The 14,844-nt window shown below is 38.0% G+C and overlaps 1 protein-coding gene across 2 annotated transcripts in view; it reads left to right on the forward strand.

Moving 5' to 3' along the window:
* Positions 1-14,844, forward strand: part of LOC107747681 (mitogen-activated protein kinase-binding protein 1-like) — a 55,001-nt gene that overhangs the window by 36,203 nt on the left and 3,954 nt on the right. The window contains exons 20-29 of one of the 2 annotated variants that reach the window (XM_016562275.1): positions 2,554-2,693; positions 2,824-2,885; positions 2,964-3,233; positions 9,585-9,739; positions 10,235-10,353; positions 10,481-10,606; positions 11,617-11,728; positions 11,910-12,012; positions 13,488-13,545; positions 14,311-14,391. In XM_016562275.1, coding sequence (XP_016417761.1) covers positions 2,554-2,693; positions 2,824-2,885; positions 2,964-3,233; positions 9,585-9,739; positions 10,235-10,353; positions 10,481-10,606; positions 11,617-11,728; positions 11,910-12,012; positions 13,488-13,545; positions 14,311-14,391 — 1,226 coding nt within the window. The remainder of the gene's footprint in view (positions 1-2,553; positions 2,694-2,823; positions 2,886-2,963; positions 3,234-9,584; positions 9,740-10,234; positions 10,354-10,480; positions 10,607-11,616; positions 11,729-11,909; positions 12,013-13,487; positions 13,546-14,310; positions 14,392-14,844) is intronic. The other variant, XM_016562276.1, reaches the window with a different exon arrangement.

Consider the following 14,844-nt stretch of genomic DNA (forward strand, 5'->3'; position numbering starts at 1 on the left):
AAGCAGAGGTGCAGCTTAGTATTTTGTGGAAACAGTTTATTCCAGGATTTTTTTCGATTAGAACTTTTACTGTCACTTTTGTTCAATTTAATGTATTCTTGCTGAATTCAAGTATTAAATGTATTGGTCACACTTTAGTTTGGAGACCAAGTCTCACTATTAACTCCCGATTTGGTGTTTATTAATAGTTAGTAAGGTAGTTGTAGTAGTTATGTTTAGGTATGGGGTAGGGTTAAGGGATCTAGAATATGGTCATGCAGAATAAGACATTAATATGTACTAATAAACAATCAATCTGCTAGCGATGTACATGCTAATAAGCAACTTGTTAAAGGGATACTCCACCCCAAAATGAAAATTTTGAATACTGTTCTGTCAGCCGCACCACACGGATACGCCGTTTTCGTTCAAATCAAAGCGTAAATAAACGTAGAAAACGTATCCGTGTGGTGCGGCTGACAGAGACAAGTAGAACAGCATACGCAGTTTGCGTAGAGTGGATACTCTCCAAAATGACAATAAAGTTGTTATTTTTGTTTTCTTTTCGTACAAAAAGTATTCTCGTCGCTTCATAAAATTCATAATGAACCAGTGATGGCAGATGGACTATTTTGACGATGTCTTTCATACTTTTCCCTTGACAGTATTATTTACTTGACAGTCTATGGGACAGTCACAAGCCTCCCGGTTTTCATCCAAAATATCTTAAATTGTGTTCCGAAGGCAAACAAAGCTTTTACGGGTTTGGAACGACATGGGGGTAAGTGATTAATGACAAAATTTTCATTTTGGGGTGGAGTAACCCTTTAAAACTCATTAACGCATCAGCCAATATCGATTGACCTTACCTCAATGTGTGTAAAAAGCTTAAAAATGCTAATTCTGTCATTTACTCATGTCGTTCCAAACTTGTATGACTTTCTTTGTTCTGTGGAACATAAAAGATATAATGAAAGTCAACGGGAACCGAAGCTGTTTGGTTACCAACTTTCTTCTATTTTCCATAGAAGAAAGAGATACAAACAGGTTTGGAATGGCATGAGGGTGAATAAATAATGACTCAATCTTCGTTTTTGGGTGGAATATCTCTTTAAGAACTCCCCAAATCTAAGTCTTATACTGGGGTTTGTGTGTGTATCCAGCTGTGTGTTTGTGTGGCGGCTGGACTCTCAGATGACCAACTCCATGAGGAAGAGGCTGGCAGAGAGGAAGCAGCAAGCAGGTCTGAGGGTTCAACGGGCCCCCAGCCAACAGCAAGCCATCAGGTAGAGTCACTGCAAATCTGATCTATATAGTAGACAGTTTTTTTTTTATGGAAAAGAGTGCCAACCGACTAAAGAAAACAGAAACAAGGCTCTTGTCTTTTGCCAAGTAGGTAGGAAAACTTCACCCATAATGCACTGGGCATATTACCGTCCAAGGCCACTCCCAGTCTCTATTATTCACTCCCCCACCTACAATCCCTGCTGGTACTGAGACTCGAACCTGCGACCTTCGGGTTACATGTCAGACTCTCTAACCATTAGGCCACGACTGCACCACATGCCCATGAAGTGCCCATGAAGTACCCATGAAGTAACACTGCAACTCTGAAGATGAAGTTCACGTGTTCATGTCCTCATATAGTGAGACGCAGGCAATGAAAAAAGCATGAGCGTCACGCACGCTTTAGTATGTGTAGTAAAAAAAAACACTGCATGTCGATCTGACTTTCTGTGGTTAGGGATACAAAAATGCGGAAGTAAAGTTGGTTTTGTGTCATCTGGCGGACTTTTGCTGATAAATAACGTTAATTTTTCAGTCTAGGTAACACAGAAAAAGAAAACATTGTTCATTTACATATGCTACCGATATTACTGATTTTCAACCTGCTTTGTATTATTACAAAGTTACACTTTAAGCTTCTGACAACTCTTCCAGTCATTTCCCCAAAAGTTTGAGTTAGAATAGTTTTGCAAGAGCACGGTTATGAACAAAATGAGACCATAAATGTGGACTAGTAAGTAGATGAATTTACCTGTCTGCAGTCCCATTTAGCCACTTGTTAGCATCCACCTTTTTCAAAACAAGCAAAACCTTTGTTTAAAAAAAGATAAAGAAAAAGGGGTATTACTTAGGCCAGGGGTAGGCAAGTTCGGTCCTAGAGAGCCGCAGTCCTGCAGAGTTCAGCATAGAAAAAGTCTTAGATCTTTGAATTCAGCTCATGAAAAATGGGGGCAAAAACAAAAGTGTTGCGTTTATAATTTTGTTCAGTATATTTTATGCCATAAAATAAAACACAAAAATATTTAGAGCTTGAGACATTATTTCAGGCATTTAACCAAAAACCCATTCAAAAAACCATTAGACTTTGGGAGAATGGAACCAGTAGTGCTAAATGTACAAAAATGTCATCCCTGCAGCATTGATAATTATGTGATGATATTTTTAATGAATTTTGCAGATTTTGACTTAAAATATTGATTTAAGTTGGGGTTATATGATTAAATATTGCCAGCAATTCACATTAGTGTCTCATTTCATTTATTTTATAATTAAATTCCTATTGCTCAGGAGAGAGACCTACATCGCTGTACCCTGTAGTGCTTTGCCGCACATGGAGGAGGAAGAGGAAGGCAGCTTGATGCCAGAGGAGGCTCCAGACGATGGTGTGGAGGACTGCAGAACTCCAGACAGGCTCGACTCTACTGATGGTGTGTTGGTTTATCTCCTCTGTGGTGATATTGAGAAGTCTTGGGCCTCTCGGTCACATTAAGTGCATAAGCAAAATGTATAGAATGCAGTTTAGAATGGAGTTTAATGGGCTTGACTGTTCTACTTTAGCATCTGTGGATTCAGTGGTGCTCCAAACCAATGGCAAAATGCCCATGTGGGTTCGTAGACTGGTATGTATGTTCCTGTTATGATAAACTGTTGTGCATATTGTGTTCTTTCATGACTATTGGATCTCTTGGGTGTCACAGGGTGGAGGAGGTGAAAATGATGGTAGTGGCATAGCTAGTAGATCTCAGTACCAGCCACAGGGGCGCTGGGCAGTGCAATCAGATCCACTAGCCATCCGCACAGTACTGGAGATGAAGAGCATGCAGCTTCCCCTCTCACACACTCCCAGCAGAGCCGTGGGAGAGGAAGAGTTTGAGGAAGACTCTCGCTTTCATCCGCAGAGTTTGGACAGTCTGCTGGATGAAGATGTTGATGATGATGATCTAGAGGAGGAGGAAAAGATTTGCCGTGTAAGTTATGCAAAGCTGATGTCCCACAAGCCGTTTTTTCTGACTGTCTGTGCGCATAGCTGCATCATGTGGGAATAATTAAATCTGTTCTGATGAACAAACAAACTCATCTATACCTTATAGAATGGCCTGAGAGTAAATTTTCAGCAAATTTAAACTTTGGGTAAACTATTCTTAAATGCGCCATTCACACTGCCAGCGCTGCTACATGTCCCTAATCTCTGGTGTAGACTGCAGAATATGACATTGGAATCAGATGAGATATATTGCTGGTAAAATGTCAAAATATCATTCTAATTTAACTAGTAATCGTTTTGTCGATAAAGAAGTAGACTAACATTCCGCTGTTGGAGAGTGTTATGTAAACTACAGCAGTGCTAGTGTATTAAATCATTAACAAGATGAACAATCCATCTAATTTAAGCTCACACATATTGCAAAAAAATTTCAAAACATATATTTTGACAAATGATTATCCCTAATAATGAACATTATGCAGAGGAAACGGTTTTAGTTTGAACTGCATCTATAAATGTATGAATCAAGATCATTAAGACAGTTTCTTTTTCAAGTGTCATTTTATTATATTCGTGTTTGTATTTACAGACAAATCATATAGAACATTGATATCGCTCCAGAAATTGTCATTGCGATTTGATTTTGGTTTAATACTGGAAAATTCCTGTGAGTCAGAGTGACTTTGTGGTGTATACTTAGGCCTGGGCAATAAAACGGTATCAGTATTTATCGACGGTACACCATCATTGATAACGATACAAAAAATAAAAATAAATAAATGTTCGATAGCGCACGATAGTTTCACACTTTTTTCATTTAAAGGCGTGTTTTGAGTGACAAGCAGACAGCCAACAGAACACACACATGCTGAAATGAGTGCCGTGCCTGCCTGCGATGAGACTGTGAATCAAAAAAAGGAATATTAGTCAAATTTAAAATAAAAATTTGCATTCGAATGCAAAAATGGTGTATTTGAATTTTAGGTGTGCTTCAGGGAGCCTTATCAGTGCCGCACGAGATGCGGTGATGTAATTGTCGTTGTTGCATTTTAATGTTTTTGTTAGTCTATCCAGTTGAACCCACAGGATGTGCCACTGCGTAGGGCTGCACGATTTGGAGAAAAATTCTAATTGCGATTTTTCTGATCAAAATTGCGATTTGCGATTTAAAATGCGATTTATTACTATTTCATAAAAGAGCTACAGGTTTGTTGTGGTGGTTTTAACAGCACCAAAGAAATACCAAGTATTATCACAAACTATGCTACTGTTTATTTAAAACCTCTTAAACATTGTGGCCATTTTTTTTTTTAACCAAAAACCCATTCAAAAAACCATTAGACTTTGGGAGAATGGAACCAGTAGTGCTAAATGTACAAAAATGTCATCCCTGCAGCATTGATAATTATGTGATGATATTTTTAATGAATTTTGCAGATTTTGACTTAAAATATTGATTTAAGTTGGGGTTATATGATTAAATATTGCCAGCAATTCACATTAGTGTCTCATTTCATTTATTTTATAATTAAATTCCTATTGCTCAGGAGAGAGACCTACATCGCTGTACCCTGTAGTGCTTTGCCGCACATGGAGGAGGAAGAGAAAGGCAGCTTGATGCCAGAGGAGGCTCCAGACGATGGTGTGGAGGACTGCAGAACTCCAGACAGGCTCGACTCTACTGATGGTGTGTTGGTTTATCTCCTCTGTGGTGATATTGAGAAGTCTTGGGCCTCTCGGTCACATTAAGTGCATAAGCAAAATGTATAGAATGCAGTTTAGAATGGAGTTTAATGGGCTTGACTGTTCTACTTTAGCATCTGTGGATTCAGTGGTGCTCCAAACCAATGGCAAAATGCCCATGTGGGTTCGTAGACTGGTATGTATGTTCCTGTTATGATAAACTGTTGTGCATATTGTGTTCTTTCATGACTATTGGATCTCTTGGGTGTCACAGGGTGGAGGAGGTGAAAATGATGGTAGTGGCATAGCTAGTAGATCTCAGTACCAGCCACAGGGGCGCTGGGCAGTGCAATCAGATCCACTAGCCATCCGCACAGTACTGGAGATGAAGAGCATGCAGCTTCCCCTCTCACACACTCCCAGCAGAGCCGTGGGAGAGGAAGAGTTTGAGGAAGACTCTCGCTTTCATCCGCAGAGTTTGGACAGTCTGCTGGATGAAGATGTTGATGATGATGATCTAGAGGAGGAGGAAAAGATTTGCCGTGTAAGTTATGCAAAGCTGATGTCCCACAAGCCGTTTTTTCTGACTGTCTGTGCGCATAGCTGCATCATGTGGGAATAATTAAATCTGTTCTGATGAACAAACAAACTCATCTATACCTTATAGAATGGCCTGAGAGTAAATTTTCAGCAAATTTAAACTTTGGGTAAACTATTCTTAAATGCGCCATTCACACTGCCAGCGCTGCTACATGTCCCTAATCTCTGGTGTAGACTGCAGAATATGACATTGGAATCAGATGAGATATATTGCTGGTAAAATGTCAAAATATCATTCTAATTTAACTAGTAATCGTTTTGTCGATAAAGAAGTAGACTAACATTCCGCTGTTGGAGAGTGTTATGTAAACTACAGCAGTGCTAGTGTATTAAATCATTAACAAGATGAACAATCCATCTAATTTAAGCTCACACATATTGCAAAAAAATTTCAAAACATATATTTTGACAAATGATTATCCCTAATAATGAACATTATGCAGAGGAAACGGTTTTAGTTTGAACTGCATCTATAAATGTATGAATCAAGATCATTAAGACAGTTTCTTTTTCAAGTGTCATTTTATTATATTCGTGTTTGTATTTACAGACAAATCATATAGAACATTGATATCGCTCCAGAAATTGTCATTGCGATTTGATTTTGGTTTAATACTGGAAAATTCCTGTGAGTCAGAGTGACTTTGTGGTGTATACTTAGGCCTGGGCAATAAAACGGTATCAGTATTTATCGACGGTACACCATCATTGATAACGATACAAAAAATAAAAATAAATAAATGTTCGATAGCGCACGATAGTTTCACACTTTTTTCATTTAAAGGCGTGTTTTGAGTGACAAGCAGACAGCCAACAGAACACACACATGCTGAAATGAGTGCCGTGCCTGCCTGCGATGAGACTGTGAATCAAAAAAAGGAATATTAGTCAAATTTAAAATAAAAATTTGCATTCGAATGCAAAAATGGTGTATTTGAATTTTAGGTGTGCTTCAGGGAGCCTTATCAGTGCCGCACGAGATGCGGTGATGTAATTGTCGTTGTTGCATTTTAATGTTTTTGTTAGTCTATCCAGTTGAACCCACAGGATGTGCCACTGCGTAGGGCTGCACGATTTGGAGAAAAATTCTAATTGCGATTTTTCTGATCAAAATTGCGATTTGCGATTTAAAAGCACCCTTTCAAATCACGATTTCGGTTTACAAACGATTAATCGTGCAGGCCTACCACTGCGGCATTTTTCATTCAAAATATTAGAGAAATATAGAAGCTCAATGCGCAGAAGATATTGGTTAGGTTAGAAACCAAGCCATTCACACAGAACGCATATTCGGCGCATTTTTAAGACGCACAACTGTGACTGTTGCACTAGCGTCTCGCACAAGAGATTAATAGAAAGCCATGTAAAATTAAAAGAGGTTCAACTTTTAGAAAACATGTCTTGAGAATTTGTGGAGGTTTTATTCCATTCCAATGGATCTCATATGTTTTTAAATGCAATTGTGTGATCAGCGCTTTGGCTATTTGTATTAAGCTATGCATAAATATATGATGCTGTTTTGTTCATAATTGTTTATGCATTTTACGAAATTATATTTGACTTATAAATATTAGTTTAGATGGTATGCACTTTTATAGACCGCCATTATTTAATTGCATTGAATAAACAATTTAATGAGGTGCATTATTTTGCTCATTGCGCCCTCCTGTGACCTCAGGAGACAGACCAAAAGTTTCCTTTACACTTATTTAATCTGCATATAAAATATAAGAAAGGAGATATTTGTTCTATTTAATTTATTTTGTGTTTTACTGTTAAAAATAAAATAAGTTGTTGTTTATCTTAATAAATTGGGTAAATGAAAAATACAGTGGTTAAATTTAAATCTTTTTTCTAATGCTCTAAGAAAGGTTATAAAAAATGTTCAATAATTATCGATACCGAATGATATGAAACATTATATCGTGATACATTTTTTAGCTATATCGCCCAGCCCTATGTATGTTTATGCATGGTTAGTGAAAAAATAATTTTTTTTAAGTCACTGAAATAAGGCCACAAAACGCATACAGAACGTTTGTTCACAAGACTTTTGAGAATGTGGTAGACTAGAGTTTTTGCTACAAAATGATGTGAAAATTATCCTGTTCACTTATTTACAGAAAACAATATATTGATTTAACATTTGTAAAACATGTTTTGTGATAGAATGCCCTTATGCGAGGGAGTACATATGCGGTGCTTTTTCGTTTAGGTACCAAATCTTCTGCAGACACACTTTGTTGGGAAGTTGAACTGCTGCTCCCGCTCGCGCTTATCTTTTCCAAATGGCGTTATTTGCTGGTTCAGTCAGCACGTGCAGTGAATGCCCCCTATTGGTTAAACTCTGCATCAAAGTAAAATGCGCATGAAGCAAACTGTCAAAAACTACGTAGATGCGTGTTAAATCTCTGATAGTCCTTAATCGAAATAATAGCATCTCTTGCGATTTGAAAATCGCACCCTTTCAAATCACGATTTCGGTTTACAAACGATTAATCGTGCAGGCCTACCACTGCGGCATTTTTCATTCAAAATATTAGAGAAATATAGAAGCTCAATGCGCAGAAGATATTGGTTAGGTTAGAAACCAAGCCATTCACACAGAACGCATATTCGGCGCATTTTTAAGACGCACAACTGTGACTGTTGCACTAGCGTCTCGCACAAGAGATTAATAGAAAGCCATGTAAAATTAAAAGAGGTTCAACTTTTAGAAAACATGTCTTGAGAATTTGTGGAGGTTTTATTCCATTCCAATGGATCTCATATGTTTTTAAATGCAATTGTGTGATCAGCGCTTTGGCTATTTGTATTAAGCTATGCATAAATATATGATGCTGTTTTGTTCATAATTGTTTATGCATTTTACGAAATTATATTTGACTTATAAATATTAGTTTAGATGGTATGCACTTTTATAGACCGCCATTATTTAATTGCATTGAATAAACAATTTAATGAGGTGCATTATTTTGCTCATTGCGCCCTCCTGTGACCTCAGGAGACAGACCAAAAGTTTCCTTTACACTTATTTAATCTGCATATAAAATATAAGAAAGGAGATATTTGTTCTATTTAATTTATTTTGTGTTTTACTGTTAAAAATAAAATAAGTTGTTGTTTATCTTAATAAATTGGGTAAATGAAAAATACAGTGGTTAAATTTAAATCTTTTTTCTAATGCTCTAAGAAAGGTTATAAAAAATGTTCAATAATTATCGATACCGAATGATATGAAACATTATATCGTGATACATTTTTTAGCTATATCGCCCAGCCCTATGTATACTGAAAAGAGAAACGGGCCAAGCATTGAGCCCTGAAGTATCCCAATAGCTGCTTGATGTGCCTGTCACCATTCCTCAACATTTGATGTGAGTTCATTTGATTGAAGATACTTTTATACAATTTTTGAACTAATATGAACTGTGTCTTTGCTAAAAAGTTCTTGTTGATTACATGATGCAAGAAGAAATGTCTGAATCACACTCATTAAGACTGCTGACAGTCTTTTCTGCATCATTTTATTATAGCCAGGTTTGTTTTTACAAATAATATAGAACAGTGAAATCGCTCTATAAATTATCTGTCCTTTCTTGCCTGCACAGCAAGCTCAAAGGGGAACTCAAAGGTGACGTTTGAGCTCACCTGACACAGAATTCACTCCTATTGGTTGTTGCTCCTGAAAGTTGCTCTTCATTTGCATAAAGTTAAACATTTCTCAACTTTGTCAAGTCACTGGACATACCTACGTCTTGTTGCCAACGGTTGCTGTTGCTTGTGTGCCAGAAGTCGCAAGCTCTTTATTGAAAATGATTGGGATAATTTAGTCTGTCACTCCATTTCCATTCTTATATGTGACAGATACTGGACAGAAGACCGCAAGATTTCAGCAAACACTCAGTTAGTGGGACTAACAAAAACATAAAATCTAAAGTATGAGCTAATAGTAGCAGTAATGCTATTCTTAACAAGCCTCACTAATAATTGTATCCACATAATCTGGTCCCTTAATTGAAATATGAAAATGTTTGTTTATTTGTTATAGGATTCCCAAGATGGGTTTAGCTCCTCGCTCCAAGGGCCAGATTTTCTGCAGTTGCCACATGGAGAGGAGAACTTCCATCCAGAGCTCAGCTCACCAGAGAAGACTGACTACATTTTGTACCCAGCCAACAGCACTGCTCTGTCCACTGGAGAAGGGTATATTGCTTGTAATGACATCTTGGCTTGGTTCATTTTTAATTTAGGGAATAGGTGTATTTACATTCATTCATTTAGCAGATACGTATCCAGCAACATGAGAAATGCTGCAATGCAGTTTGTTTTTGGTTTAATATTTAAAAAAAATGCCTGGATGATGACTTAGAGTAGCATTGTGTACTGAAAAGAGAAGGGCCAAGCATTGAGCCCTGAGGTATCCAAGTAGTTGCTTGATATGACTGTCACCAGTCCCCCACGAGTTAGTTTGATTGGAGGTACTACTTTTGCACAATTTATGAAAGGTTGATGTGCTGGAATCAAGCTCTGGATGGGGCCAAGCAACTAAACTGTGTGACAGTGTTTAAACAACCCTGTGCCTTCCATTTATATACAGTGAAACTGGACTTTGTACACAGAGTAAACTAAATATTGCTATATGAAAATCCCTAGTAGTCAGCATTTTTCACTCTGTGAATTTTTTTTTCTTCCCTCCAGAGAGTTTGATGTTAAAGCTTTGTGTGAGGGTGCAGGTGATGACCCTGAAGAAGAGGAGCTAAGCCCAGATAGCGCTTGTTCGGCTAGTCCGGCCTCCCATAGCGACCAGCCCCATGACCGTGAGTTACATTACACGCTGTGTTTAGAGTATGAAACTACCTCAGGTAGTAAGACACTAGTAGTGGCCTTTTAAGAGTTGCAGGTCGACCTGTTGATGTGGCTTCATCTGTTTTGCTGCTTTTGCAGAGGACACAGACTCCCTCAGTCAGGTGAGCTCCACAGGAAGCTCGGGAGTTGAAGAGGAAGAGGATGAAGAAGAATCTGGAACTTTGCTTCGTCAACATTTTGACACCCTGGGTGTGGCCGCTAATGGTACGAGATGTTTGCAACTTCAGCTCTTACTGTGTTAATGGAAATCAACTTTTTATTGGCTTCAAAAATGTCATGTTTGCTAGACATAATACATGGAGTACACTACACGATTTTTGTCCAATCTGAGAATATCAAACACATTTGATATTTTGATCCGATTTTATAAAACACATTGGATTTTTTTTATTTTTCATGTGTGTCCTAGCACCAAGGCACATTTCTGCATGAGTTTGTTGCATTTAAAACAACTTGAAAGTCTGATAGTGTGTGTGATTCTCAGTCTTTAGTGCATGATGCCCAGTTTTTCACTGTTACCATTTACAAAGTCGGCAAGTGTGTGTTGCCTGGTGTTTTAAAATCTGTTCAGATTTCGGATCCTTTCTGCAGTGAATGGGTGCCTTCAGAATAAGTGTCCAAGCAGCTGATAAAAACATCACAATAATCCACAAGTAAACCACACCACTCCAGTCCATCTTTTAACGTCTTGTGAAGTGAAAAGCTGCATGTTTATAAGAAAGAAATCCATCATTTAGGCATTTTAACTGTTGCTTTTTGCTTAACTGGAGACGTGTGGATTACTTGTGCATTGTGATGTTTTTATCAGCTGTTTGGACTCTCATTCTGACGGCACCCATTCACTGCAGAGGATTCATTGGCGAGCAAGTGATGTAATGCTAAATTTCTCCAAATCTGTTCCGATAAAACAGTGGTTCTCAATTCCAGTCCTGGGGACCTACTGCTCTGCACATTTAGTATGTCTCTTATCTGACACACTCATGGATCTCTCTCCTAACGAGCTGATGATCTGAATCAGGTGTGTTAAATAAGAGAGACATGCAAAATGTGCAGAGCAGGGGGTCCTCAGGACTGGAATTAAGAACCAGTGTGATAAAGAAACACTCATCTACATCTTGGATATAAATGGAACTACATTTTCAGTTTTTTTTACTCTTTTAAGATGATGGTGAAAACCTTATTGCTAATCTTATCTGCTGTGGAAACTCTTGTAGAAAAGTTCAACAAGGACTTGAGCAGTCTGCAGCCCACAACAGAGAGTAACTTCCTCAATCCTCGTCTCAGCATCTCCACGCGCTTCCTCTCCCGCTTTCAGAGCCGCTTTCGGTGAGTAAACATCCACGTCTTGACTCCCTTTGTTCAAACTGTGTAATAGAGAAATATAAGTTTACATTTATAGTTCTTCCCTTCCCGTTTGAGATCTAAATAAAACAGTGGAAGTGTCTGTGTAATTACATATTGTAGTGTGTCATAGTGTAGATGACTTTATACGTATCTGCTGTTTCAGCACTGTTGGGACTAGTAGCAGTGCTGTTTGCCGGCCTGCAGCCTGCCTGCCCAGTATACCGGATGAATCCTGTGATAGCTGTCCAACCTTCGACGGAACAATGGTAGGATGCTTAGTCTCATGAATAATGTACTTTGAATGACATATATACAAGATGATCCCAGTGGTTGTTCATACCGATCATTATTCAGACTGAACACTGTCACGTCATTCTGTGGCGTTTCTTGAGCGGTTTTTTTTTTTTCCCTCAGAAGAGCAAGAACAGAATGGTGTGAACAATCATAAATGTAACTCATTCTCCCATATTGTTAAAAAAAAGTGATGGCATTCTTCTGTAATGTGCAACCTCTCTAACATCCCTAAAATGTGGTTTTAGGTTTTTCTCATGCTTTAAAGGGTTAGTTCACCCAAAAAGGTGAACTGTCATCATTTATTCACCCTCATGTCTTTTCAAACCCACAAAAGTTTATTTGAAACACAAATTAAGATATGTAATGAAACCTGAATGTTTTCTGTTCCTCCATTAAAAAAATGTTCTTCTAAAATCATAACACCACATCCTAAAGGTAATCTACATGAATCAAGCGGTTTAATCAAAGTCTTCTGAAAAAACACAATAGCTTTATATGATGAAAAGATTTAGTTTAGGCTTGTTTTCTTATATAAACATTGATAAATGCACATACAGTATATAGAGCACATCATATATTGTAAATGGAAGCTCAAACATGCTTGTTAACCAACAAGGGTTGCTCTTTTGTCTCACTCAAGCATGATTGAGCTTCCGCAAGAACCAATGAGGTTTGTCCTTATGTGTAAAGTCAGTATGATTGAGCAGCAGTGGCTCTATTTGATATGCTCCATTTATGTGCATTGATCAATTTTAACAAAAAAAACCTAAATTAAATCTTGTCTTCATATAAAGTGAGAAAATGGCAGAATTTTCATTTTTGGGTGAACTATCCCTAAGTCTTAGGTGTATATCCGCTAATAGTGAATTGTCCTCGTTTAGGATTACACTTTTAGTTTAATTGACCTAAAAATATGGATTAAAAAACACAAAACTTCTAAATCTGACTTTTTTGTTTTTCCAAGTGAAACTGAATATACGTTAGCTAGAAATATTTTATAGGAATGTTAGGATAAGATACTGTTGGTTATGTTAGTAGAAACAAAAGGTGCGTCCCAAATCGCGTACTTGTGCAGTATTCTATGACGTTTTGTAGTATAAACAAAGCGAGTAGTGTGTTCACACACGGAAAATTCCGTGCACTTAAAATACCCAGATGATGCACTAAAATAACCGAAAAAATGAAGTGTGAAATGTTGGACACTTCATGCACTCAACTGTCACAGCTTTAATTACGTAGCAAAGGGGGAGGGGCTATCAGACTCTGATTATGAATGACAAAACAACGTTATATATTTCATACACTGCATGGTTGAGTACATAGTGTATAAGTGCATAGTGTATAGTGTGTCCTTTGGGACGCAGCTGAAAGCTTTCAGAGGTCTGTAGGTAGAAGTCTGTGGGACTTTGTCTTGGGTTAATTTTTCTCTTTTTCTCCTGCTTTTAAGGACAAGTCCAAGGTTCTTTCAAACAACAGTGGAAGCATTGAGGAGAGTGAGAAAAGTGGTATGTCCTGTTACCTGTTAATAGAGTGCATTTTACTTCCATGAGTGAAAGTGTCCCATAACAGGGAGGTTAAAGGCCCCGAAATACTAACGGCAAAGTTCTTTTTTTTTGTCTTTTGAGCGTTCTGACGACACACACACAGCTGCAAGCGGTGTTCAGATATTAATATGTGCTGCGCTCTTTCCTCTCAATAACAAAAACAACACACAGCAAAAATGACAGCAGTGAGAAAACAGCAGTTAAGAAAGCATCTGATCATAGCGTTGTGGATATGTTTGCACAAGCTCTGCAATTCGGCACTCCAGTTATGACACTTGGCATTTATATAGCGCTCTATGCAATATATTGCTTTAAAGCAAGCAGCTTTACAGTATTTAACATGCAAAAAATGCAGTCAAACTTTAGCTTCTACTTTAAAGCAGCTCTCCAATGTGTTCATGTTTTTATTTGCATCTGACCTCAAAGGACAGATTTGGATCGAAATGGAGGCATACCAGTTTGTTCTTTAATTTCTCTTTAAGTATATCGGGGCCTTGACAGTATCTGACTGGTCATGTGATCTCAACATATCGGCCCCCATGAGGTGCCTAGCTCCATGTAAAATACAATTGCTTTTATTGCCCCTGATTTTTCCTCTCAGAATGGATTACTTTGTCTAATTAGAATATATAAGAAGTTCCGGCACCGTTTTGTAATTGTAAATATAATGCTGATTTATAATTTATATGCTGTATGCAATATATATGCTGAACTCTTGTCCTCCAGTTACCAAGAAACGTTCCTCAGTGGCTGCTCGGAAATCTTGCCAGAACTTATCTTTTTTACGCTGGAAAAATGCTCTGGGAGGTCTGTGAGAGTGTGTTGGGTGGTTTTTAATGTCTGGGCTTACCAAATCAGTGGTTCTCAAACTTTTTACAGGGGCGTACCCCCTGGGGCATTTAACATTCTTCTGTGTACCTTAGGGTTGGGCCGATAGACGATGCTATCGTCGATGGCTGACAGACATCACGATGTTAAGCTGACATCGTGATTCCTTCCCCCCCTCCCCCTCTACCGCAATCCGCCGCATCCCAGTTCCGTGTTCGGAAAGGAAATGAAGTGTACTACGGAAACCCTAAAGGGAATAAATAGCATACGAGATGGGAGGATAAAAAAAAAAAAAATTAAATACTTTTTCTCGCAATTATATCGCTGGGGAAGTATAGGCGACTGTATATAAATTGCGGGCTTCAGGGAGCCGCTATTGAAACCGCTTTCGATTGCGTGCTCTCATTTTAATTCCAATTTCACTTTTGAGAT

Source organism: Sinocyclocheilus rhinocerous, unplaced genomic scaffold (assembly GCF_001515625.1).
Source record: "Sinocyclocheilus rhinocerous isolate Xijiao unplaced genomic scaffold, SAMN03320098_v1.1 scaffold2274, whole genome shotgun sequence".
Lineage (NCBI taxonomy): Eukaryota > Metazoa > Chordata > Actinopteri > Cypriniformes > Cyprinidae > Sinocyclocheilus > Sinocyclocheilus rhinocerous.